The sequence below is a fragment of the Falco punctatus genome, assembly GCF_963210335.1.
Source record: "Falco punctatus genome assembly, chromosome: Z".
NCBI classification, from domain to species: Eukaryota; Metazoa; Chordata; class Aves; order Falconiformes; family Falconidae; genus Falco; species Falco punctatus.
In genome coordinates, this window is record NC_137586.1 from 41,384,892 (window position 1) to 41,412,465 (window position 27,574).

At 43.4% G+C, this 27,574-nt stretch overlaps 1 protein-coding gene across 2 annotated transcripts in view; it reads right to left on the reverse strand.

Moving 5' to 3' along the window:
- The window catches only part of LOC308056329 (guanine nucleotide-binding protein G(q) subunit alpha), a 133,324-nt gene extending 112,909 nt beyond the window's left edge, over positions 1 to 20,415 (reverse strand). The window contains exons 1-2 of one of the 2 annotated variants that reach the window (XM_080371522.1): positions 19,826 to 20,415; positions 18,980 to 19,124 (exon numbers count right to left, since the gene is read on the reverse strand). In XM_080371522.1, the coding sequence (XP_080227648.1) occupies positions 18,980 to 19,115 (136 nt within the window). In that variant the 5' untranslated portion in view covers positions 19,116 to 19,124; positions 19,826 to 20,415. Of the gene's footprint in view, positions 1 to 18,979; positions 19,553 to 19,825 lie in introns of those variants that run through there. The other variant, XM_080371521.1, reaches the window with a different exon arrangement.
- Positions 20,416 to 27,574: the final 7,159 nt, after the last annotated feature.

Consider the following 27,574-nt stretch of genomic DNA (forward strand, 5'->3'; position numbering starts at 1 on the left):
TTAATGTCACTACACAGGATTGCAATAATCCGCTTTATCACAAAACCAATCTACCTTGCTTGATGATGGACTTAAAGGGTTGCCTGAAATTCAGAACAAGATTACTGTGAAAGCAAAAAACTGTGGAATTTGCATTATCAGTTGGTCAAGGAGGTCTTTTACTTCAAAAAGACTTGGGGAGAAACTAATTTTCCCCCTCTGTGAAAAGGGGTTCATTAGTATGGCAACTGAATCAGAAGGAAGAACGGTAGGAAGGTAAAGCCTTAAATTACAACTGCAAGCCTAAGTATAAAAATTCATTTCTAAACTTCCTCATTACAGTTTTCTCAGTGAAGGAAACCTGAGTTATTCCAAGGTACTTACTTTATCACAGAGCAAGATATTCTGGAAAACTAACAAGCTCACTATACTTGGCTGCAGGAAGAGTGCACACCAAAAGCTCCAACTTTTCTACACTTCTGTTTCATGACATGGAAGAGGTTTTGTTTTCTGCGGTTTGGTTGGTTTGGTTTTTTTTAAGCACACCTTATTCTGCAGGGGGAGGGATAAGACCGAAAGACAAATCTTTGCAGGAAGCAAAGGTCTTTGTATATTTAAAGCAGGCTACAACGAAAGGACAGACAAAAAAGATAAACCAGCATTCAAATAGCTTTTGCCTTCCTTTCATTTACTGGTTTTCACAAAGAAAGAAAAGAAAATAGCATAGCCTCAAACAGCTGACTCAGCTAACAGCCATTTCTGGAATCACCTAAGGAAAGCCTGGGAAAGAATTTGCCATCATTTGCTTTGTCAGGTCAAGATGCAAAGAAATTCTAGAAGTTGAGGGCTCAGAAGACTACTTTAAAACAAACAAAAAAGAACAAAAAAGCCAAGTAAAACCTGTCAAAAAACTCACACATAGTTATGAAAAAAGGAAAAAATCCACACCCGTTTTTACAAAGTAACAGCAAAGAGCTGTTACAGAAGCAGGACTACCTCATGGCTCTCACTTACTGAGGTTCAGCCCTCTCCAAGGATTTCACTGCCTAGTTACCATGGGACCACTGAGCCGCAGTTTTAAATTAAAAGACAGACCTACTGATGGGCCACAGTTCCCACTCCTGTGCAGCTGGACAAACATCCCATCTCTCCCAAACTGAACTGCAACTGCATAAGATGTTTTACTATAAGACCACAATACCTTAATTCTTCCCTGTGGCACAACAAACACAGAGCTAAGATGTGTGTCACAGCCTCATGCTTCATGCTCAGACATCACGGTCATCAGTGGACACCAAGGCAGCAGATGATCTAGGGTACTGGAAATGGGACACTGGAGACACAGAGCATGCACCACACCAGTCAGCTATAGCATTATAGGCTTACCTTCAAATGCCAGCTAGGAGTGGGGGCTCTTAAAGAAAGCAATAAAGCACTGGGAGCAGGAGTACCTGTTGCTTTGGAAGTGGGTGCCTGTCTGCACCTGAGCCTGTGTCCCTCCTCACCATCCCCACAAGTCTTCTAAGAGAAGCCACCAGACTCTCTAGCAGGCATCCACCTCAGAGTAAAGGCCTGCCAGCTTCAGTCTCCCCAGAAGCAAAGGCAGGAGCCATCTGCTCTGCCGCTCCAGCACTGGGCCAGAGCACGGCAGGGCTACAGACCAGCAGACTACACACTTCTTCCTCACCCCTGACCCTTTTCACCTGACCTGATAGTAACCTCAAATGGGCAGACTGGCTGTTTTTCAAAGTTATTTATTTAGAATACACATATTTGGTCCACAGTACCTTCATAGAGAGCCATCAGTCTTTCACATCTCTTTCATGGATGTACACAATAAGGATTAACACTCATAGTTGCAAATAATCTCTGACCTTGTGACACACTTCTGTTAGTTATGAGGGTTGAGAAGGTACAAGAAGAGAGCATTTTTTCCTTCTGTTACTTCTTTTTATCTATAAATAATTTGTCTTGTGCAAAAGGAATGTGCTGGCACTAGACACCGGGCAAAACAAAGGAGCTTGTGATCACACTCAAGTGTCAGATACCAGGATGTTTCGGCAGCGGCTTGGGCTTACATGCACATGCTTTACACATGGTGTTAGAGCACTGCCAGAGTGTGTGTACCCAGGTCGGAGGGTTTCAGTCTTGCTGTGCTGCTCAGTTTATAAAGATCTGCTAAGCCCCTGAAACCACAACAGCCCTACTTTGCATAATGATGCTGACATTGCTGGAGGTATTGACACTGGATAAGGCTGCTTGAAGCTATGGCCTGTCTCAGTCCTGTTCAGGGACCAGGTGAAAGACAGCCCTGTACTACCCAACACAGCCCACAACCCAGGGTAACAAGATACGCTGCTGTCTCCCCCACACGACACACTCAGGCAGCAAATCAAAAGCTCCCGAAGAAGCACGCTGGCCTGCTGCCACTGGAAGACTTCGGAACTACAGAACTTAGGTTTTCACCAATTTCTCCTCAAGTACCTGGTCACAGTGGCCTAGGAGTATCTACAAAATGATTCTTTGTACACCCATAAGCAACTGTTACGTGGGTGGCAGCTTGGTGAAATCCCACACTAACAGCTTGGGTAAACTGGTAACAGCATGGTGGGTTGACCTTGGCTAGGCACCAAGGTGCCCACCAAAGCCCCTGTCAGTCCCCTCAGCTGGACAGGGGAGAGAAAATATAATGAAAAGCTCACGGCTCAACGTAAGGACAGGGAAAGATCACTCACCAATTATTGTCACGGGCAAAACAGACTTAACTTGGGGAAATTAGTTTAATTTATTACCATTCAAATCAGAATAGAATAATGAAAAATAAAACCAAAACTTAAAGACACCTTTGCCATACTCCTCCCTTCTTTCTGGGTTTAATTTCACTCCCAAATTCTCTACCCCTCCTCCCACAAAGTACAGGGGAATTGGGGAATGAGGGTTGCAGTCAGTTCATCACATATTGTCTCTGCCACTTCTTCCTCCTCAGGGAAAGGACTCCTCACACTCCTCCCCTGCTCAAGCATGGGGCTCCCATGGGACTGTCCTCCGTGAAGTTCTTCAACCTGAGTCCTTCCCACAGGCTGCAGTTCTTCACAAACTGCTCCAGCGTGGGTCCCCTATGGGGTCACAAGCCCGGCCAGCAAACCTGCTCCAGTGCAGGCTCCTCTCTCCACACAGCCACAGGTCCTACCAGGAACCTGCTCCAGCACAGGCTTCTCATGGAGTTACAGCCTCCTTCAGGCATATCCACCTGCTCTGGTGTGGGGTCCTCCACAGGCTTCAGGTGGGGATCTGCTCCACCATTAACCTCCATGGACTGCAGGGGCACAGCCTAGTCTCACCGTGGGCTGCAGGGGAATCTCTGCTCCAGTGCCTGGAGCTCCTCCTCCCCTGATTTTGGTGTCTGCAGGGTTGTTGCTCTTATGTATTCCCTTCTCTTTTCCACTGCAGTTTGTTGTGCAGGGTTTTGTTGCCCCTTCTTAAATGCATTATCCCAGAGGTGCTACCACGATCGCAGCAGCAGGTCCTTCTTGGAGCCAGCTGGCACTGGCTCCATTGGACACTGGGGAAGCTTCTAGCAGCTTCTCACAGAAGCCACCCCTGTAGCACCCCTGCTACTGAACCTTGCCCCGCAAACCCAATACACACAGCACATTGTATCTGCAAGATGATCCTACAGCACAATCACCGTATTTCACAGAATCACAGAATGGTTGAGGTTGGAAGGGCCCTCTGGAGGTCATCTGGTACAATCCCCCTGCTCAACCAGGGACAACTACAACAAGCTGTCCAGGACTGTGTCAAGGTGGTTTTTTAATATCTCTTAAGGAGGGAGATTCCACAACCTCACTGGGCAACCTCTGCCAATGCCAAGTCATCTTCACAGCAAAAAAGTCTTTCTTGATGTTCAGAGGGAACTCCTGTGTTTCAGCTTATGCCCACTGCCTCTTGCTGTCACTGGTCACCAATGAAAAGAACCTGGCTCTGTCCTCTTTGTACCCTTCCTTCAGGTGTACGTATAAATTGGTAAGATCACTTCCCAACGCTTCTCCAGGCTGAACAGTCCCAGCTCTCTCAGTCTTCCTTCACAGAGGAGATAAGTTTAACTCCCTTCACCACATTAGGCACCTTTTGCTACAGTCTTTCCAGAAGCTCCATGCCTCCCTTTCTTGTACTGGGAAGCCCAACCTCCAACTCACTGCCCACGAAGCTGAATGAGAAGTGTTTTAAGTGCTCTACTAGATGAAGAAACTTTTTTTCTGGGACATGTGGGAGCTCAGGCTGTATCTGTGGCAGTGCAGAGTCATGTCCCAGCCATACTTTGGCTGTGTTAGTGCAGGTCTGAAAACTACCCAAAACCTGCTCGTCTCCACTGTTACTCAAGATAATACAGTCCCACAAGTAAGTAGTAGTACCATTGACCTCAAATCCTCATCTTGGTGGGATTGAGTCTGCCCATGGAAGTCTAAAAACTAAATAGTAAGTGGGAGAAGGTATCTTGTCAGCATCCCAGACTCTTCCAACTGCAGTGAAGTCCTGGAAATCCACTTTCTCCTTGATAACAAGGAGCACTCCGCTTCTTAAGCATAGACCCGGTCCCTCTGCAGAAGATGTGGAACTCCTTACAACAGGCCTCTAAAGCCAGTGTTTCTCAAGGTGCAAACTGAAGCTTTTTTCATATTTCACAGAAGTGCTACGCAGCTGCTGCTGGCATTCACCAAGCATTTACACATAGACAAAAGCACTGATATATAGTCATACAGTGCTTATAAGGTGGATAAACTATGACCACTATGCATGCAGTACATAGGAGAAGCCTGCAGGTACCCTGAGGCAAGGGCACAGGCAGCTGGGACAGCTATTCTGTTAAGAGTGCACTCCATTCGGATGCAAGCAAGCCCCCTGGAATAGATCAAAGGGCTTGCTCAACTTTAATTAACAGAAATAATGACAGCAAAATTGTACATGTGCCTGAAGTACACTCCATGAGACAAATTACTTTGAATCTTGCAAATTATAAACACCTAAACACATCACACTTACTATCCTGACATGCAGTCTGAACAATGTTTCTGTTCCATACCAGAAGTAAACAACAACCTAGAGGTAAACTCCTGGACAGGTAAAGACGACATTCAAGAGTTTTGTCCTGGGGACTAGTCACTGGATTTTTGTGGAAGATGGAGTTGCAGAGTTTGGACAGTTTCCATTGTTAGAAAAGGAGGAAAAACATTCAGAAAGCCAGGCTGGCCACAGAGGTCAGAATATTGTTGCACTATTGAAAGTAAGGGGGAGGGTGTGATGCACTTATTTAGCAGAAAAAGATCAAAACAAAATTAAAATTAAATGAACAATCAATTTAAACAGAGAAATTTAACTGCTTGTACAAACATTCTAGGTGCCAATGATAAACCCAAAACTGCTAATATACAGGCATAGATTTGAAGAGAGGTGTAACTGAAGCATAGATTTACACAAGTTCAGTGATTAGGTTTTTTATATACTTCAGAATTGGCTTGCTGCCAGTGATCCTTAGTATTTTTGGTTTAAACTCTTAATAGAGGAAAAATTGACACAAAAGCTGGTGCCATGGCAGATGACTCAGTCACAGCTAATTTGACAACTGAGTGAGGCTCCTTAAACACCTTCATGAAAAGGGAAGGAGATACAATCTCCCAGGTCCACATAACTAATGTTAGAAGGTCTCAAGCAAATCACCTTTTTATTTCTGCAAGTTTATGAACTGTAATTTCTAAATAATAAAAGCCCCACATAGAAGTATTTCTTAAGAAAAAGAACATGTGGTACAACTACAGTCAAAAGTAACTGTGTGATTACAACTCTATACCATTTGCCTTGTGTAAACAAGAGAAGTCCAACACCAGTAGTAGAGCTATGTTAACAGGTATGCTGAGTTTCATGAGAGCTACTTTAGCAAAAGCTGGCAGAATGAATTACAAGTGTAGATAAGATTTAGATTTAAAACAGAAACAATTGGGAGTAATTTCAGAACATGTTATGAAATAGCTCAGACATCCGCAATTCAAAAAAAAAAAAAAAAGAAAAAAGAAAAATGCAAAATAATAAAAGCAGCATGGATAGGAGTGGAGGTAAAAGAGGTAAACTGGAATAGGTAAGCCAAAAATTTGGGAAATTTCACAAACTGCTAACAGAAAGAGTCAAATAAAGGACTCTAGGGCTCCATGTGAGACCTTGCTTTTTTTTTTTTTTGGTTAATCACAGAACACTTGAAACCTGTAGAACACTTTGTATTTATTAACATATTAAAAACATACAAGTAATGCGTTAATAAATTAACACATTAAAAACAGTTTGCAAGTATTTCTGATTTGTTTATAGGGAAACACAGACCACATTTGCAGTGACAATTAAAAAGAGTTTCCACTGTAGCACCCACTGAAGACAAACACTACAAACAATTTACTGAAGTTAGAACATTGTCACTCAGCAGGTCCAGACACCCCTTAGCAAAGACTTTGAGAATGACTGGCTAGCAAGTTATCCTGCCTTGTAACTCTCAAAGTGTCACCCAAAAAACTCCCAAGGATAGGAAAAGGGGTGAGGGAAAGAGAATGCATACCAAGTGTATGCAGTTACAACATTTCAGATGGTTTGCTGTACTAGGTCAGTGGTTTTGAGGAACTAGGCATCTGCTACGCAACTGATCATGCAACAAACCAACACAGCATGCATCATATAACAGTTGTTTAAACAGTAAGTATTAAATTACACAGGCAAAAGTCCTCATCAAACAGCTGTCTTCCAAACAGGATACCAGCAACGTTAAGACTGGGGTAAGAAACTCAAATATGTACACCCAAGAAACAGAATAAAACCATCAAATTATTACTGACAGTACTTGTAGGTAACACAAAAGCTGTGGACCAGAAAATTATGAAGAGGATACAATGCTGAAAAGTGATTTGAATAACCTGTAAACCAGAAACAGGCAAAGACTGCATCTGAATACTGTTAAACATAAGCTTGTCAATGAATGAACCCACCCTGAAAAGCCATTATTTACAGGAGTATTTGAGTTACAGCAGACAGTCATCCAGACATAATTAAACATCATGGCTCAAAAGGCTATTGCACTCCTCGAACACACCTCAGCAGTGGTAACCAAACTAGCAGAAGAGAAATTTTATTCCTGTACTTGTAATAACAAATATATATGTATCAGTGTTCAATTCTCATCACCTGTACCTCAGTAATGATGTTGAAGAGCTGGAAAGGAGTCAGAAGACAGCCACAAGAATGATTACAGGATTAGCAAATCCACCCTCCAGTTACAGAGTTAGGAGTCTCTGTGTCCTGAACTTGAACCATCCAGACTGAGCCACAAATAGTGGACACTGGAATTTTCTTTTTGTCCTTAATTGCTGTTAATAAATGCAATTTTCAAGATTATGATTAATTTAAACCATGAATAGTGTAGTCTGTTTATTCCTTATACTTCACCTAATGTCCGAAAATAAATTTCACAATAAACGAACAGGTTATCAGACAGGGTGGTGGCATTTTGTGTAATAGCAATGTACTTTGGTTCAAAAACCACCTCATCCGACAAAAAAAAACCAAAGAAAGCACACAAGCAAGCCTGGGAGCTATGGAGCACACCAATATATACAATTAACATCACTATACCTAAACTACAATCTAGATAGGTAGATTGAAACATTGTTTTAAAGAAAGTAAAATACACTAAATAAACAAATTAAGCATTTGCCTTGGTTATGGCCCCATTCTGACCACTTCCCAGAGTTTTGGCTTTCTGTGCACATAAAAAAACTTGCAAAGGAATGGGAAAGTGTTCAGAAAATTGCACATCACTATGCAGAATTGCTTGATATCATGTAAGCAAGACAAATAAAACACATGCGCTGAAGGTGATGACCTGGTTCTCCAGCTATGGGTTATTCCAGAAAACAACTGTCACTCCTTAGAGACACAAACCACTAAAACACGAAGTAAAGACATCACAAAATACTGTTGTGGAGTTTTTTCTTCCTTTTTTAAAGCTATTCTAACATAAGAACATGCCCTAACAGCATGACAAGTCATATATACAGTAACTTTGCATAATTACAACAAAAAACCACCTTATTTGTCTTTTTAAACAACAAAAGCTATGTATCTCCTTCTGCTTTCCTGGTTTTCTATTATTTAATGGGAAAACTCCACAGACAAAAAAATTCAATGTAAAAACTTAAATACTATGCTCCTCACTTTACTACATGAAATTGTACACCAAAGATGCCTGCAAATTAAAAGATTCAGCCAAAGTATTTTCTGAGAATAACCAAAGGAAAAGTGCTCTGATAAAACTCAGATGGCCATAAATAATAATAAAAAAAAAATCTAAAAAAATACACATACAAAAAGAAAAGACACAAGAGTTTCTCCACGGGAAGCTACTTAAAAACGTACACAGTAACTTCACTGTCCAATATCAGAGGTTTGCATTTGTCATTGGGAGTACATTGAGTACTATTAGCAAATTCTGTTCAGGTTGTTTATCTGGTTTTGGTTCAAAGGCTAAAATCTTTAGAGATTATCATGAGGCTAGTTCTTAACCCTAACTAGATTTAATAATTAATAGTAGTGTATTACTCTGTTGTACAGCCAAACACAGAACAAAACCACAGTGAATCAGAATTCATTATTATCATGTCTTGCAGATAAGACATAAGAATGCATGGAATTAAGTAAATAAACCCCAAGAGAACAAAAATTGCTCTGGACAGAGAATGTTTCTAGATTGCTATGATCACAGATGGTATTAAAAGCCAAGCTTAAATGATTACAAGCCAAGCCATCTTTAAAAGTAAAATATTACTGATGCTAACCCTAGAATTCGATCAAACATGCTATTAGTCAATTAAGTCAAACCCAGCAATTCCAATGAATCTTAGTTTTGTTTGTAGAAAATACTTGATTTTACATTTTGATGAAAGCAAATCTACTCTTAAATGGTCCATCCTGCCTTCCTATGAAGTCAGCTGCTAAACCAGGAGAAACAGTCATCTAAGTGAAATCCAGCTTTTCATGAATCACAGTAAATGTTTATTTTACCATTTTGATGCTGAGATAATCAGAGACTATGAGGAAACTGAACACAGTACAAAAAAATCTCACATTTTTCTTCTCCACATTCTCACTGAAAAAACTGTAAGTGTGTTTAGGTGCATTTTCAGAGGAAAATAAATAAATAAAGTACTGTTCCATCCAGCAGTGAGGTTGGGAAGAGGTGTAACATCTTTAATTCCAGGGAACTACTTACTACCAAAGCATTCCAATGACAGAATAGTTTGGGTTGGAAGGGACCTTACACGATCATCTAGTCCAGCCCCTGTACTACAGGCAGGGGATATATCTCACTAGATCAGGTTGCTCAAGGCTCCATCCAGCCTGACCTTCAACACTTCCATGGAAAGGACACCCACAGCTTCTCTGGGCAACCTGTTTCAATGTCTCATCACACTAATTTAAAAAAGTTCTTCTCTGTGTCCAATCTAAATCTACCCACTTTCAGTTTAAAACCATTGCCCGTTGTCCTATCGCTACAGGCCCAGGTAAAAAGTCTTTCCTGTCTTTCTTATGCACCCCTTTGCAGAGGGAAAGGCTGCAACAAGGTTTCCCTGAAGCCTTCTTGTCTCCAGGCTGAGCAACTCCAACTCTCTCAGCTTTTCTCAATAGGAGAGGTGTTCCAGCCACTGACCACTTTTGTGGCCCTCCACAGGACCTGCTCCAACAGGTCCATGCCTGCCTTGTACTGGGGAGCCCAGAGCTGGCAGCAGTACTCCAGGTGGGGTCTTGATGAGCGCAGAGCAAAGGGGCAGAATCCCCTCCTTCAACCTGCTGCCACGCTTCCTTTTATGCAGCCCAGGGTACAGCTGGCTTTCTGGGCTGCAAGTGGACATTGCTGGGTCTTGTCTAATTTTTCATCCACCATTACCCCCAAGCCCTTCTCTGAAGGCTTGCTTTCAATTCCTTTATCCCCCAGCCTGTACTGATGTTGGGGACTGCCCCAACCCAGGGGCAATGCACCCAACACCTTGCACTTGGCCTTGCTGGACTTGATGACATTCACATGCGCCCACTCCTCAAGCCTGTCAGGGTCCCTCTGATAGCATCCCTTCCCGTAAGCATACCAACGCACCACTCCGCTTGGTATCAACTGGAAATTTGCTGAGGGTGCAACTCAATCCCAATGTCCATGTCATAATGAAGTTATTACACAGTATGATCCCTTGCAGGACATCACTCATTACTGCTTCCAGCTGGACACTGAGCTATTGACCGTAATTCTTTGGATGCAGTATTCAAGCCAATTCCTCACCCATCTAACAGACCATCCATGAAACCCATATCTCTCCAATTTAGCGGTAACAATATTGTGGGGAACCATATGAAAGGCCTTACAGAAGCTTAAATAAGATGACATCTTCCTCTCTCCCCTGATGCAGTCGCTCCATCACAGAAGGCCAATAGATTAGTCAGGCACATTTTGCCCTTTATGAAGTCACTCCGGCTGTCTCTAATCACCTCCCTGTCTTACACATGTTTCAATGTATCTTCTAAAAGGATATATCCCATGATCTTAAGGTTAAGGCTTAGTTACAGCCAGAGTTTTGGCTTGATGTTGCCGAAGAGGTTTCCCTATCTTGCTGGATTAGAAAAAGTTTCACACAAGGGAAGTGTTTCTGATGGGGGATTTGCACTAAATCCGTTTGGCATGACATGCAACACCTATTACTTCCCGGATGAAAACACCACACAAAAATTCACTTAAAATTAGACTCGATGGATTAGAGGAACTGTAATGAGATAAAGGGACTTTGATCTCTAAGTGTCTCTTTCGCTAATGGGCCAGGTCAGCAGTGTTCAAAAGTCAGACAGCTGCATGTTGGGCTGCACTCTGAGATAAGCTACTGATCTCACCATTGTTAATGATGACGAGGTACATACATCATAAACATCCCTAATAAAAACTGGCAGCCTCAGGACAGGAGAGATTAAGTAGACATGAAGATTTCCACCCTTTTTGAAAATACTTCCAAGTGTCAGGTTCCATCATCACATAAACATGAAAAAGATAATTTAATGAGAGAAGTATACAAATATATGTGTAAGACCATGTGTTTTATTCTTTGGGCTTTTTTTCCCCCAGCAGAACCATACAGTGTCTTAGTCTCCAGGCTACTATTACTTCTTTTTTAAAAACAAACGAAAAAAGAAGTAGAAGTGAGAAGTATTGTGAGACTCATTGTTTTCTCTCCTAAAAGATCAAGTGAGTTAAGAATATTTTGGAGTTGTTTGTTTTGGGTTTTTTTCAAAACTGTTCTTTTTTGCAAACCAGCTTTGAAAGGTTTCCACTGTCAATACAAATGTTGATTTCAATGTCACCTAGACAACGCTCTTCAAAGTGACAAACATCAAATCATCCAAGTATGTGGACAGCTATGTAAGAACCTGTTGAAGATACATGAATTATGCCTTTAGTTTTCAGCATTTAGTTTCCATTGCTTTTACCGCTCTGGTCTATGAGACAGAGTGGTACATACAGTGCTTGGTAAAGCCAATGTCAGAGCAAAATAAATGTTCCATACTTGATCCTGTTTCCCAAGCTGGATCAGTTCCTAAAAGCACAAGGAAATCTGGCATCTTTCCCAACTTCTATGCATTTTGAGTTTTTCTAGCCTTGTAAGATAGCATTGCTGCTACAGAAACCATTTGACTTTCTGTCTGACTCTGTTCACCCAGAAACGTGGGGCTGTAGCGGTCAGCATTCTTTTCAAAACATTCTCTAACATGAGCAAGATAACTAACACTAAACACTGAAGACTTACAAGTTTAAAAATCTCCTGTGATGGGTTTAAAGAATAAAGACAGAAAAGCAACTTTCCTTTACTTACAGAAGTGCTCTCACTTAGCACAATGATACTCGCCAAACATTATCTTAGTTTCCTTTGAGTCTGCAGCTGGCAGAGCAATGAACTAGCCAAGGACCAAGACGCAGTGTGCTAGCAGCCAGTCAGTGTATAGTTCACGCACATAAGACATACTAACAAGACCAGGCAGTAATGTATATCCTGTGCCGTAAGAGCAAATACTGTGAAATATAAAATATTTTTTCCTAATGGAGAATTTCAAAATGGACCGAAGATATGTTCATTACATAGTACTTCAGTTTATAAAACCACACTCCATTTCTAAATTGTCAATTCCTGTTTACTGGAAGAATCTCTAACAGGTTGGGTTTCCATCACATCCAACTACACCAAATTCCTACAGAATAGTAAACCTGAGCTCTTAACTTGGATTTTACTTGAAGGTGGCTAACTATCTGGAAAAAAAACTTCTGGTCCACATTTGGTGATACTTAACCAAGATTAGAGCAGTATTTCCAGTTAACTTTAAAAGAGTTAAGGACCTAATCGCGTTCATCTCTTCAGACAAGAGATTTTAGCTGGGACTGGGGGGAAGGAATATAACAGGGTTTCAAACATGAACTGCCCTATCCACAATTTGCCTTGGGGAAAAAGAAATCTTTTTCAACAGACTTTTGATAACTGGGGCTCAGTCCCAAAGCATTTTGACAACGACCACCATAACATTCTCCTAGATGGCCAAAGGCATGAATAAACAATGAGGACAGGACCCTGGGTAGACATTTAATCTATCTACTTGCTCTGAGACAAAACCAGAGCCAGACCCCAGGAACTAGACAAAACTATCTAGTTCCATTCCTAACAGATGCTTCCACATAGCAGAGCAGGTCAGCCTAACTCACAAACAGCATAGCTTTGAGATAGAAGTATTGATATGCAGCTCAGCTCTGCTGAGGCAACAGTGATACAGGCTCTATCTTTTCAATTTACTGTATCACTAGGGGGTTCTACTTTCAGCAACTTTATGATGTTCTGTTACTTTATTCAAGCTACGCAGATATTGCACACCACCTACTCTTCGAGGAAAGACAAGATGAACCACCAAAATGGGGCTTGCCTAAACCATATAATTCATATCTGTGGTTTGCTGGGTGATTCTGCCTGAATGGACTGACAAAGGAGGAATCTTGTTCGGTGGCTATTTTTTATTATTATTTTATTTTTTAAATAGCTAGGTTACCTTCTGAAATACAGAATAAAAGCAACAACAGGGCTTTTCTGTTAGCAACTACATCTGCTCAGGGATTCTGGGATAAAACTCTACAGTACGGTTAAATGCTAAGCATAGTATGCAAATTAAGTAGTTTGATTATTCCATGCCATTTGTCCTTTGAAAACCCACAAAGGACAAAAATCTGTATGATCACCCTTCAGTTTAGTCTCTGTATCAACATTAATTATTGGGGGAACAATGTGCTTTCAGAACTTTTAAGATTTAATCTTCAATTTAGCTTGAAAAAACATTTGTGCTGTTCCTGGAACTCTCCCAGTAACTTTCAAAACTTTTAACTTCTGGAACTCTGCTATCTATTAGACTCATGCCCTCCAGTGTTAATGCATCTAACTTCTTTGCACAGAGTTAACAATACTTAAAGCCTGCTGCATGCATGCTTCAGTCTCTGATGCTAAGTACACTGCCTTTACAGCTTCTTAGTATTTCCTACATTCTGATTCTTCCTTGGTTTTGTACTGCTTTTCTGATCTTTGATCTTGCCAGGAAGAGGTTTTATAATTAAATAAATGGTGAGTGCTGAAGTACTTCCATTATTTTATTATTAACAGCTGTTTACTTAGTAGCATTCAACTGCAAGAACCGATTTTTCCTGAGTCTTATACCATTCAGCAGGGCAAGAAAAGATCCTTGGTGTTTATAGCATTCTACTACTGCAACAAAGCTAATCACCATTAACCACCCATCTAAATGTTATCTCACATCTTCATGGGATTGATTTTACAGAGATTGTTATATTATTTCAAAAGAAATGCTTTCCCCTATGAAATTGCCATTATGTACCAACAATAATAAATGGAAGCAGCTAAAGAGCAGAATTATTATTTTTTAAACTTTGCAACATACACTCAAATGTCCATTCTCAAAAGATTCTTCTGCTCAGCATATACTTTTCCCTCCTGCACTAAGTCAACACTGCTCATCAATGTAAGATACGAATTTGGGGTCACTTGACATATGAACAAAATTAAATTAGCCAGAATTCTTTTGACTATTAAGGCCCTCATCTAGTTCTTATTAACTTCAATGTATGTAGACCATTTCTAAAGTAGTAAAACCAAAACCAACAACAAACTCTTTTAATGGCTGCAAACAAAACATCCCTTCATGATGCACTAAAAATAAAGAAATATGTTCTTAAATATGTTCTAAATCTATGTTCTTCATAAGTTATCACACTGATATACAGATAATGAACTGTGTTTTCCTCCAAAAAAGACATATTTTTATATATGGACATATATGTCTATATAAGAATACATCAACTTGTTTTGCATCCAGAATGAAATTTTATATCCTTAGAATCAGCTTCTGCTGAATAGTAGATACTTGCCAATCTAGTTTCAACACATATCAAGATGAACTTTAACTATTTGTTCATTTTACAGTTGTAAATATATACTGCAGTACATACTAAACTAAACTACCTCAAATTATTCAAAAGTGTTCAGTAGGCCAGACCAATGCAAATACAAGTTACAGGAAAGATAGGGAAGCTTGCTTATTTCTCTAGCTCAAGAAAAAGTTACATAAAACCAGTGTACTCCACCGATGGCTTAATGGACCCACATCCTCTTCAATTTACCTACAGAAAGTATAAGTATTTGTTAATTCACCAAGTTCTGTATGTAAATCTTTAGTTCAGCTGACAGGTATAAGAAAATAAATGCATGTATATCCTGCATGCTTGCCAGATATTCAGCTTATGTTCAAAAGCATCTTTCCACCTAAGACTTTTTGCCACTCAACACTACTTCAAATGGTTTATCTTCCACCTGTTTTCTTTGGTAATGCATAGAGAATAAAAATACACTCATATCAGCAAACGTGTCAGTGAAGCAAGTTGACCATCTCAAACATATGAAACACCTACCCCTTAAAAAACCCCATGTTTTGTACATGACAACACCAGCTAATATGCCACAAAATAGCAAACACTGTAACTCACCTCCAGTACTTAAATTTTGCCAAGGTTTATAGATATGTAGGGGTAGCTAGCCAGCTAGCATGATACTGCCACATTAACTTCTTACGTACTTAAGACAGTGAGTATTTCCCACTGAGAAAATAGAGTATAATATAAACATCTACAGTTTACAGGCAGAGAATGACTAGGATTGAAGGTTTATGGCTACAATCTACGCTGCAGGCTCAAATGCTGCTTTCTGAGACCATGCAAAATTTCCATGGACAACAAGCAAAATTATGTGAGACCTCGAGCACATGGCTCTTACTGCTTAATAATAAATATGTACATATATATATGCTTAAATGCCAGCATGCTGAATACTTCTGTTTGGCATATAACAACATAAAACATTAAAACACCTCTTTTTTTTTCCAATTATAAAAAAAATATAAGTGTTTTTACAGCTAACAGCAAACAATGGATGGCGATTAACAACTGTAAGCTCTGGAGAACAATCATAGGGTTTCACAAAGTGTTCAGCAGTAATGAAATCCAGAAGAGTTTGGAAAATACATAAGATTAAAACCAAATTCAGCAGAATACTGAATTTATTCCAAAGCGCCTTAAAAACCTTACAGCCAAGTAGTGCTAGCTGAAATACTACTATGCAATATGCTCCAGTGCATATTTCTGAATTCTGGCTTTTCAGGATTACAGTAGTAAAAAAATACTTTGTCCTGTTCTAAGCTGTTCCAGAAATTAAGCAATGATGTACAAAAATGTACCTAACAGTGGTATTTTAATCACAGATAGGGTTTATTTTTAAACGAATACTTAAAAATAATCTTAGCATGCAGCAGAAGTTTTCCATAAATAACTGAGCATTTTAAACTCTTTGATCCCATGAAAAGTAAAAAGATACCACCATGAATGCGTACTGAGCACAGTGTGCCTGTGTGTGTCACACAGTAACAAGAGGAAACTAGCTCACTCTGCAAGGAAGCACTGTATCTTCCACAAGTTAAGGACAAAACCCCCTTCTCTTCTGATCATGAAATAGTAAGTTTCTCTGTATTTGCTACATATGTGCATTTACATATATGTACACATAATTTTTAAACAAGAAAACAATCTTGCATTGATATGCGTATTTGTGCCTTAAAACCTTTTGAGTTATTAATACCTTTGACTTTGCACTTAAAGTCTGAAGAATATGCACGGTCAATTAACATGGCTCAGCTTAAACTGTGCTAGTACTTTCTTTATGACCCAAAGGATATGCCTCAGTCCCATATTCAAAAGCTTTTAACCCACTTAGGCTTTTAAGTCCCACAATACCTTAAAAGGTTGAAAAGTTGGCACTTCTGAATAAAAGAAAAAAAAAAGAAAACAAACACATTTGCCTATGTTTACATCAAATAAAATTAAGCACTGTAGTAATTTAAGTTTTGAAGGGGAAAGACATGTAATGGGACAGTAAAGGTCTATTCAATTAAAAAAAACCATGGAATTTCAAGTGGGTTTTGTGCTACAGCCTCACTGTTTATAATGACTACTTTTCTATTCTGAAATGGTTTTGTCTGTCTCATAACCATGTGAATGACCCACATAAACTCAATAACCAAGCAACTGCCTATGCCGGGGAAGCAAAGCAACTGCCTATGCCGGGGAAGCAGTGTGACTGGGGGGGTGGGGGTGGGGGGGGTGGAACTGGTGTTAAATACCTAAAATAAACCCACCAATAAAAAAAGTTTTCCTCAAAATTTGTTCATAAATTGAAACATGAATCTCTACCCAATCCCACAACTCCTAACAGTGGTACACCACTATAATGATCTCATCTTGCAAAATGCAGTAAGTGTTAATCCAAACAGCTGCACATGCACACACACTTTCAGTCAAAGTATGACTGAGGCTGACAAGACAAAAGACCAAAAGTGTCTGCACAGTAACAATTTCTGTATTGTTTCATTACCCAAGTATACAGATATGCTGTCAAGTATGAGCAGCTGAACGTTCACCCTCTTGGTCTCCAGTACATCATGCTTATGCCTTCAAATGCGTGTCAGAACTCTTGGTTTGCACTGATGGTGATGAATGCAAAAACTTTTCATGAAGGCAGTCAAGAGAGTTGTCCCCAACACTTTCTGTGGGTCAGCTTCTCCAGTGTTCTCCTTCAAGTCACGGCACCATTCAGTCCAAAGCGATGCCACAACTACATCGCAGTCTACCACCACCTACCCCAACACTTCATGTTACCAGTGGGAGCACCTGGCGATACAGTACAAACTCTGCATCACTGACTTCAGAAGTGGACCTCCGAGTTCCTTGTCTGGGTAATACATATTGGTCTCATTCAGTACATTTCATACTTTTTTGAAAACTTGGGAGAAGCCTCTAATACTTCTAGAAGAAAATCCAGAAAATACAGAAACAATCTGGATCCAAGTAACAAGTCAAATATGCCAACTGCCTCTCCTGAAGCAAATGTGTATCACTAAGTAATTAAGTATCTGTAAAGTTAAGTAAAGGCAAGCTAGCTATGCCCTATTTCATCTTCTTCCTCAATCTTGTAACAGTCAAAACATGCATCTCCATAAACCAAAATCAGGCCAAAATGAGACAGAACATTACTACTGGGACTGCTGCATCTGTCTTCACCACTCCCTTCCCACACCAGTTAAGGATCCCAACAGCTTTCTCCATATCTAGAAGACAAGCTGCAGAAAATAGCATATTCATACAGAAGCACTAAAATGCATTCTGACTTTTCCTTTAAACTCTCCTTACCTCACTGAAAAGGCAGTTTACTCCCCCAGTATAAATCACTACTTTCCTAGACATGACCAAAGACAAAAGTTTTCTGCATAAACATCCCGCATCCACTTGGAACATCCCCACTCATCCACACACCAGACAGTGGTGCAGACATATTTCAAGGCCTCCCGGTCCCAGGCAGAAGCCCCATTACCAAGAAAGCTGCGCGACATGCTAGAGCACACTGGATTAAGGGCAGTATTTTAATTCAAAAGGCCTATTTTAACACAAGCCAAATTTTTGTTAGATAAACACTGCCTCTGCATACTTGCGGCTCTGAAATAACAACCTCTGTTTTAATTAAAGAGAAATGATACAATAGATTTTATTTCTTGACCAGTGGGTGGACTCCGAAGCTATCAAAGATAGTCACCCTCCTGCATACTTCAGGTTACTCCTCAGCCTCGCGTATGCATCTGGGGCTTTGCCGTTCCCTTTTCTTTCTAAAAACCCATCCACAATCTGAGCATAAGCCGCTTATACCAGTTTACCTCATTAAATCGAAAATCGCCGTAAGAAACGCAACCACTGAGCCAACCACCTTCCCGAGGCTCGCAGAACAATGCAGACATTAAACCCGCCACCACCGATCTGCACAACGACTCCCCCTGCGCGTCCCTCCGTTAATCCACCGCTCTCCCACAAACACCGTCGCCAACATGTGCCCCTGTTCCCCCCCACCCCGCACCCCCTCGCTCACCCGCCATCCATCCTTCCCCTCTCCATTTTGGAAAGCCGCTCCCCCCCGCACCGAGCCCACCCGCGGGAGCCGCGGCCGCTCGCCCCGCCGCCGCCGGCGATGCCCACGGCCGGGCACACACGCCCCGAGGCGGCCAGGGTACGGCCGGCGGCGGCGAGCGTCCGAAGGGGCAGCCCGAGCGACCCCGCCGCCGGCTGCCTCGGCCCCGCCATGTAACGCGCCGGCCGGAGAGAGCCCGAGACGGCGGCGGCGGGGCCGGGGCTGCAGCACCGGCGGTACCGGGGGCGTGCGTGCCGGCGGCGGCCCGAGCCGAGCCGAGCCGAGCCGAGGCGGCCGGGCCGAGGCGGCCGGCGGCAGCCAGCACTCACCCAGCAGCAGCAGCTTCAGCTCCCGGCGGGCGTCCCGCTTGTCCCGGCGCAGCTGCCGCTCGATCTCGTCGTTGATCCGCCGGGCTTCCTTGGCTTCCTCGCTCAGGCAGCACGCCATGATGGACTCCAGAGTCATTCTTCCTAACTGGTTCAGACACAACCCCCCCACCCCCTAAAATCGCACGCACAGCCACACGCACCCCGCCGCCGCCGCACCGGCCCCGGGGGGCACAGGGGCTCTCTGCCCGAGAGCACCCGCCGGGCGCCCCAGGGCAAGCGCAGGCAGCTGCCTCGATGCCACACAGGGGCGAGGAGAAAGAGGCAGGGCCGCTGGCGGCGCGGGTCCGCGCTCCTTGCCGCTGACACCCGCCGCTGCCAACTCCTCCTCTCCTCTAAATCATGCACCAAACAGCATGGAAACATCCACCACGGCGGCAGCAGCTCTACCCAGCCGAGCCGAGCCGCTGGCCGCCGCCGCCCTCGCCCTGCTGCTCCCTTTCCGCCGCCGCCGCCCGCAGCCAAAGCGGTCCCCAGCTATCCCTGGCGGACGACACCCCCACCGCCCTCCGACGCGACCACCCCACCCCCCGTGGAAATGCTAATGCCCGCTAATCCCTCCCCCCCTCCGCACACACATTTCCCCGCCGCTTCCCGTGCCGCGGAGCGGGCGCCCAGCTCCGGCGCGGTGGGAGAGCCCGCCGCTGCCCGGAGACCTCGGCGCGCGCCCGGCGGGGAGAGCTGCCTCAGGGCCGACCCTCCTTCCCGGCGCGGCGGCGGGGCGGCCGCTCGCCCCTCGGGCGGGGAGAGCCGCTGCCGGGGAGCTGCCGCCGCTCGCCCCTGCCCTACCAGTAAGGACGAGAGGGGGAGGGTGGCGGGGAACCGCTGCCGAGGAAAAGGAGGCGAGCAGGCAGCCAAGGGCCGGGCGAGCCCGGCTTTTCAATGGCTCGGCTCCGCGGGCGTGGTGAGGCAGAAATATGGCGGCCCGTCTCCCGCTCTCCCCCCGCGCCGCCGCACGCCGGGGGCCAGCGGCCGGGGGAGCCGGGCCCCCCCGGGATGCCGCCCCCCGCCCCCAGCCGGGCGCGGCGCCCCAAGGCCGCCCCCGCCCGCCTTGCTGCGGTGGCGGAGGGCAGGGGAGGGGACGTGGGGGACAGAGCGGGCGACTTCTCGCACCAAATGGCCGCGAGGAACGCAGCCTGCTCCCGTCCGGCCAGCAGGGCAGAGCCTTCCCCCGCGCCCGCCGCTGCGTTTGCTTTCGCTTCCTTGTTTTTTCAGTCGGGGGGACACATCTTTATCTCGTGTCCGTCCTAGGACACATGATTTGGGCTGGCAGGGTCGAGGGGACACATCTTTATTTTGTGCCCGTCCTAGGACGCATGACTTGGGCTGGCAGGGTGGGGGGCAATATGTGGCAACTGAGAGGCGGGAAGGGAGGAGGGAGGGGAGAAGTGCCCCCTTCGCAAAGCAGGACACACGCGCACCACCAGGCACAAGCAAATTTTTGAGCCCACAGCCCTGACACGCTGCTGGAGAGGTTCAGTCACATGCGGCAAAAAGCAACGACGTTTACCACTAGAGCAGTGGCACCCTTGACTGCCTCACTGAAAGACACCGATACGCTGCAGTTCGTGCTTTGCTATTGTAACTTGTATTCAGCCAACACTTTGAACTGCCACCCCTCGCCCCAGCCCTGCTCCCCATGAGCTTCCCAGTCCCCAAAAGCAGTCCTCATGCTGCCCTCCGGTAGCCCCCAGGGTGATGGTACACAATGGGGTGGGATGTGTTGACATAGCTTCTAGTTTTCGTGGATTTGTAAAACTTGCAAAACTCCCATACCTGCCCTTCCTTTGCTCACCTCCACATTAAACTCTGTACCTAGGAATGTTGCAAAATCTGCTGGGAAACTCATACTAGCCTATACAGTGGGTAGATGGGCACATCACTCTCCATCTTCTAGCTTAGGGTATGATGTCCTCTCCAGCACCTGTTGACGTCTGTTTTGAAATTCAAATGGTCTTTCCTAAAACTCTTCATATGTACTGACAACATGAATTAAATAAAGTCTGCCGTAAAGTCTAAGACTAGGAGGGAATTAAAACATGAAAATAACATAATCAAGAAAATACTACAGTCAATCAATTTTTAGAGCATGAAAAAAAAATTCATTACTTTAAAAAATGCCCAATTTCCACATAGCTCTATATTGTATTAGTATGTATAATGTATAAGAAAAGGTTAATACCACTTGGAATCTTTTTTATAATTTACATTTCTTTATTCCATTAAGACATGAGTTTTAGTCAAAACTGTGTAATTCTAGTTATAAATTGTATTTCATTCAAAGCATCTTCTTGTTTTTAAAACCCACATGTACGTAGGTATATCTACGTATTTATCTTGTGGTCCCAGATTAATGCATTAATATTAAACCAAATAAAGACATCTACTGATTGAATTACAGAGATAGGGTACGTAAAAATGTGAGTAAGTAACAAAAGGTGGGGAGGTAGAATTTCTTCATGAAATTAATTGGTAACATGCTAGAGTTTTCTTTGAAAAGCTGAAGACTGAAAAGGTGAAGATGTGTGCATGGTACAGGTCACAAGAGACACTCAATGGATGTTTTGTGCCTAGAACCCTGGTACATAGAGTTCAAGTCCACAGTAACCATGTTCTGGCGTCACGTCTAAAGAAACAGCATGAGTGGGTTGATGAATTTTCAGCTTTTGGGTGAACTGTACCAAAATCCACTCCAAACTGAGGGCACAGTGGTTCCATTAGAAACTAAGTACTTCAGACGATATTGTAACGTTCCCTGGTAGATTGAGTCTGACTCAGCTTTTTTAACCAGCTTTTTTATATGCTCATTGTATAGGGCATGAACACACAGTGTGTACCTCAAATGCAGAACTGTCATTTAATTTTGCATTTTTTATGAGAAAAGACACCCCAGGGACCATAAATTCAATCTGTATGTACTGCTCCCATTGACACCATTGGATTTTAAATCCCACTGAATAAATATCTAGATTTTTAATGGATAAACCATCTAATCCTGAATCTGGCATCAGCAGATAGCTATTACACACTGTTTTACCCACTTGCTTTGTGACTTTGTGGAAGTCAGAAGAACTCCATTATGGACAATTACATGATAATAAATCTACGAGGAAATTTCTTTCCAGCGCTCAGCTCCATAATGGTTGGCTTTTGTTTTGAAACATGAAACATCCTTTATAAATATTTTATCCTAATAAGAACTACAGTAAATGACAGACACCATTATTGCCCATACAGATAATTATTATCCATAGATACTATCCATACTGTTACCTAATCCTGGGCAGATACTTCCTGATAAGCCTCCCCTGTAGCATTAATAATCTCATACTCCTCTACCCGAGTAGTCTCTAGTGCATGGCTCATAGCAACGCATTGTCTCTGAGACATTTTTAATGTTGCTTACTGCCACAGGAAATTACAAGTGACTGAGGGAGCAAAATATGGTATTAAATGCCCCGCATCTTCAGTGGCTTTGCTCAGAAGCACCAGCAGAGGCTGGGAAACCAGCACTCTTTCATCATCTCCGTATCATTCTTTGCACTAATACATCCCAGTTTTTAATTTCTTCCTTCCATATGCCTGAAGATACTGACACTCTCCCCTGTCTCTTCCGCTTGAGATAAGTTTTCTTGTGATGTTTTGCAGATTCCAAACAGATCCTGTTTGGAACAGGATCTGTGTAGTATATGAAATTGGTGCTCACGTGACAGTGAAAGAGCAGATCATGTATAGCAATATTGCAGGAACTTTGTAGTTAGCGTCTCATCTTAAGCAATGGAATATTTTGCAAGTGCTTGTTGAATGTCATTGTGCATTAGGAAGATGTTTTCACAGTGCTACGCACAAGCACATCTTAGTCTTGTTTGTAAGTACTTAGTTAATTTAGAGGCCATCAGTATGTCTGAGCAGAACAAATTGTATGTCATCCTAATCAGGTTTTTGTTTGTAGGTTTTGGGGTTTTGGGTCTTTTTTAGAACAACAAACATTGTATCTGCTGGTTCTCTACTGTTAAATGAGCAACATCCAGTATCTGCAATTTCCTTCAGCTGATGTTCTAGTGTGAGTCTTGACAGATCACCTTCTGAATGTTCCCCAGCATTATTTATTTCAAAGTAATAGCTGTTCACCATAGCCCTGAGGTACAGACTAATGACTAAGGAAGGGTTAAAAAAATATTTGTTCATTTGATTTATGTGAAAATCTTAATGTTTATTTCATTTTACCTATTTGCATGTTGAGGATCTTATTGATGACTTATTTCTGAAGAAGTCCAAGAATTGTTTGATATTCTTTGTTCCTCACACGCTCTCTCTTGATCTTACTAATTTTTTTCGATCAGAATCAGTGGAGGGGTTTTCTGTAGAGAAGTATGGTATGTGTAGCACCATACTCACCATAGACATTACAGCATAATGTAGCACACGATCAAAAGCCTCAGCATTGTTTCATGTTTTCCTTCGCCGTTTCAAGTACCAGATACTCCTTTTTCTTTATGAGGTACCCTTATTAATGATGACTTCCAGGGGTTTGCCACAGCTTACAAAATGCCAGTGGGACTCCTCACTCCAGCCCTTGCCGCAGCCTCAGCCGGCGGCGGCGCAGTAGCACATCCCGCCTGGCGGCGAAGGAAAGCGGGTGGTTGCGGAGCGGTGGGGAAGCCGCTGCCTGCCCGGCACGGCCCCGGACGTGCTGTGCGCGGCGAGGCCCCTGCAGCGCGGCTGCGGCCCTGCGCAGCTTCGCGGCTTCGCGCAGCGTTCCGAGGGAGGAGGGCTGGGGCATGGGTGGAGACGTGCAGGCGTGTGGGTAAAACTAGCGGCAGGGCGCACTTCTCGGGAGACGTTTATACCCCACCCCAACGTCCCCCGCTTGCACGCACGGACACGGCGACCGTGCAGCCACAGCCAGCCCCCGCGCCCCGGGCAGCCCCCCGCGCCGCCCCACGGCCGCTTCGCACAGCGCCCGAGAGTTCCCGCCCGCCCGCGGCGCAGCGGCGGCGCCCCCTGCCGGCCGGAAGACGCGCTACGGGAGGGCGGCCAGCCCGCGCAGCCGCGGCCGGGGGCCGCGGAGGGCCGGCGGTAGCGGGCGGCTGGTGCTGCCGGTTTCCTGCGCCTTCCTGCTGCGGGGCGGAAACGGTGACTTTTCCCTCCGTCCCTCGGCCAGGGACCGTGGTGATGTCAGCGCCGCCGCGTGTCGGCGCCCGTCCGCGGCGCGGTGAGGGCCGCAGCCGCCTGCCGTTGCGTGATGGGGCTGTCCGGCCCTCCAGGGCTGTCCGCCCCGCAGCGCGGCGCTGTCTCTGCCCGGCCGCCGGCGTGCCGCGCGCCAGTGCTCACAGCCTCTCCCAGAAAGCGCCCTCCGCGGGCGAGGGAAACTTATCCGTAAAGTAGCACCTCGTGGGACGAGTGGTAGGTTGTGCTCAGGGCCGGATAAAGTCTTGTCCAGATGTTATTCTTCTCCGGCTGGAGAGGGCAGGCAGAGGCTGGTGCGGGGGGGAAGGTGCCATGGCGACTGCAAGGACAAGGGTGACACCGAAGCCGCCTGCTTGGCCCTGTGGGTGAGACGGCTGCTGTCAGCGGCACAGGAGGTGAGGTGGCTGCTGTGGGCAGCAGGCCTCGGGGTGACATGACCGCCGTGGGCAGCAGGCCCTGGTGCGCATAGTGCAGGGAAGTGGGACAAGAGACAGGGACGCTTCTGCCCTCCGGCGCCCTGCAGCGCCCGCCGCTGGGCGGCGCTGTCTCTCACCTTCCGTCCCCGCTGCGGGCGGCCCGGGCTGTCACCGGCTAGTGTCACTCCTTTGCTCTGCGTGGCACCGTTCTAGCGTTACTGGTTTTCCCGAGTTAGTTTGCTGTTCGTTTAAGGAATTGCAGTGGCTTCCCAAAGGTTCAGCTGAGTCTTTGAGCCTGCTCAAGGCCTGTAGGCGCAGGGTGGTCCAGACCCCGTTCTCTGTGACAATCAGGTGCTGCTGGCCACAGCAGGTCACATGTGGTCTGCACAGGTCTGGTGGGACAGGATCGTAAATTCCAGCCCTGAACACCCCTGCACTTGACAGAGACATATCACACAAATTACACAATTTGGTAGGTCTGAGCTGATACCACAGTACTACAGTAGCCTAGTAAAAAGCGTCCAGTATTAGCACCATTAGGTTCAAAAGTATTGAGTGTTCAGTATTAGCACCTGCTGTGTCTGCCATGACTTTTGTCTTATTATTTACTGTTTTTATCATGAAATGGATGCCAGTTATGTATCCAGGCTATCGTATTTGTATTTTTGTTATTTGTTATATAGACAGATTAAAATCTCTTCCCAAAAGTTTCAGCAAAGTCTGATAAAGCGTTCCTCCCAGCATCTAGTCTGTGGGATACTAGTACTTCACCTCTGTGACCTGAATTATAAATGAGTATTTTGGCAGCACAGGAGTACTATCGTTCTTGTTGAGATACCTTTTATGCTTATTTATTATGTACTTCACATTCAAGCACATTTTTTCTTGCACCTTTTTGAATTAGCATTATTTTTTACAAGGCAGGTTTTCTTCTTTATGGGACTTCCATTTTTGTGCAGCTCCAGAATGAGTTACTCTTAGCTATTTCATCATGCATACTAATTAACCTATAGACACTTCGTATAAGGTCTAGTTCATTTGTTGTCAGTAGGACACCTCCTGCTTTGCTGCGTTGTATATCAATGACATTAGATGTTTGGATTATTTATCTAAGACCTCAAGCATTCCTTTCCTATCTTTTCCTTTTTTTCTTTACTCCTACAGTCTGCTCTTGTGTATATGCTACCTAATTCTGATTTCATTCAAGGTTCATAGTATTGTAACTCCATCATCTTTAATGGAGTTACGCTGTTTTTCATCACCATACGTGGTAGCATCAGACCCTGAGCTCCCTTTAAGATCTTTAACATACACAATGTAATGGTGTGAATCCTCCAGTTTGTTCAGCAGATATTTCATGGTATATCCTCAGAAACAGTCTAACTATTAGAACTCATAGGCCATCATTCCCACCTTATTTCTTTCTGTGTCACAAGACAGGGAGGTAAGAGTTACACAGTACCCAGACAGAGGTAGTTCTTCTTGTATTTCATTGAGAAATATTATTCATAATACCTTCTATCATCCAAAGAGTGTATTAGCTGAGCTGCTTTTTTTGTAAGCCAAAGTATGTCTTTTTATTTAATTATTTATTTATTTATCCATAAAAGAACTATGGATAACTATCTCACTGGCCATAATTTTATAATGGAAAACAAATCCAAAATCAAAGCATGCTACAATACTTTTCATAATCTTAACACCAAATTTTAGTTTCTAAAATGAAAAATTACCATCTTACATTATATTTTCTTAAGTTATAATACCTAAGCAATGCCCACTCAAAAGATGGATCTGCAGTAAGACTTAGGTTGTTCAGAAATATTTTTGTATTTCAGTGCAAGCAAAGTGTTCCAGCTGGGATTGAGTACTTACAGCACAGAATGCAGTTTATGTAACTGTAAATATAAAGTGATAAACCATGATGGCAACATCAGAAGTAGAAATATTTCTACTATTGTTTCTATTGTTCTATTCTACTAATATTTCTATTGTTCTGCCTGCACAATACTATAGCAGAGTAAATAATAATTGGATACTCTTGGTGCAATTCCAGTAGACACCACACACTGTCATTACAGATTCAGGTATTGTTAAACACCGTAAATCAAAGAGAGTCTGCCAATGGCAAAAAATTTAAAGGGACAATGCATTTTAGTTCTCTCGTGTTTATGGAGGTATTTTCACCTGATGATCTTAAAAGGTAACTAACATAGAAATAAATATATAAATGGAGAAAATTCAGTGCAAAAATTAATTTATATGTGAATGCAAACTGACAATTTACAGCTAGGAAACAGCAAATACCTCTTACCGCAGAACTTCCATATATATAGTGTTAGAGTATGTAAACATGAGACAATGTGATATTTTTCCAGTGAATATGAACAGAAAATAAATATTCTGTTTCATGTAATAGTACTTCCTAAAATTGCCTTTTACAGTATACAATCCAAACACAAATTCACTGCAAGAATTTGGAAGCTTCAGTAATAAGTTCTGTACTTGGACTGTGCTTTATGTCTTGTATTAATAGAGGCATCAATGTCTTTTGCACATTACTACCAAATCTCTTTGTGAAAAACAAAAGGAAATATCTGAGTGATAAGTGACATAAGGATAAAAATTATGACCTGGTCAATTGCATTTTTGGATGGACAATTAAATGATTTTTATTGCTATATCTAATTTTATAAAATTATAGCAGAAGTCCATCAGGAGACTGTTTCCAGTCTTTACTGTTTTAAAGTGAGTGCAGAGAAGATCTTAAGACAACAAATAATCAATGTCTTCCTTTAAGCAAAAGTACAGTAACAATGGAGGTATCTTGCTATCTTCATGTGACAATCCATTAGAAAAGCTTGTAGCACTAAGAAAAAATAGTCCTCTTTAAGTCTTACGTAAAACCATCACAAATACTTGAGGAAAGTAG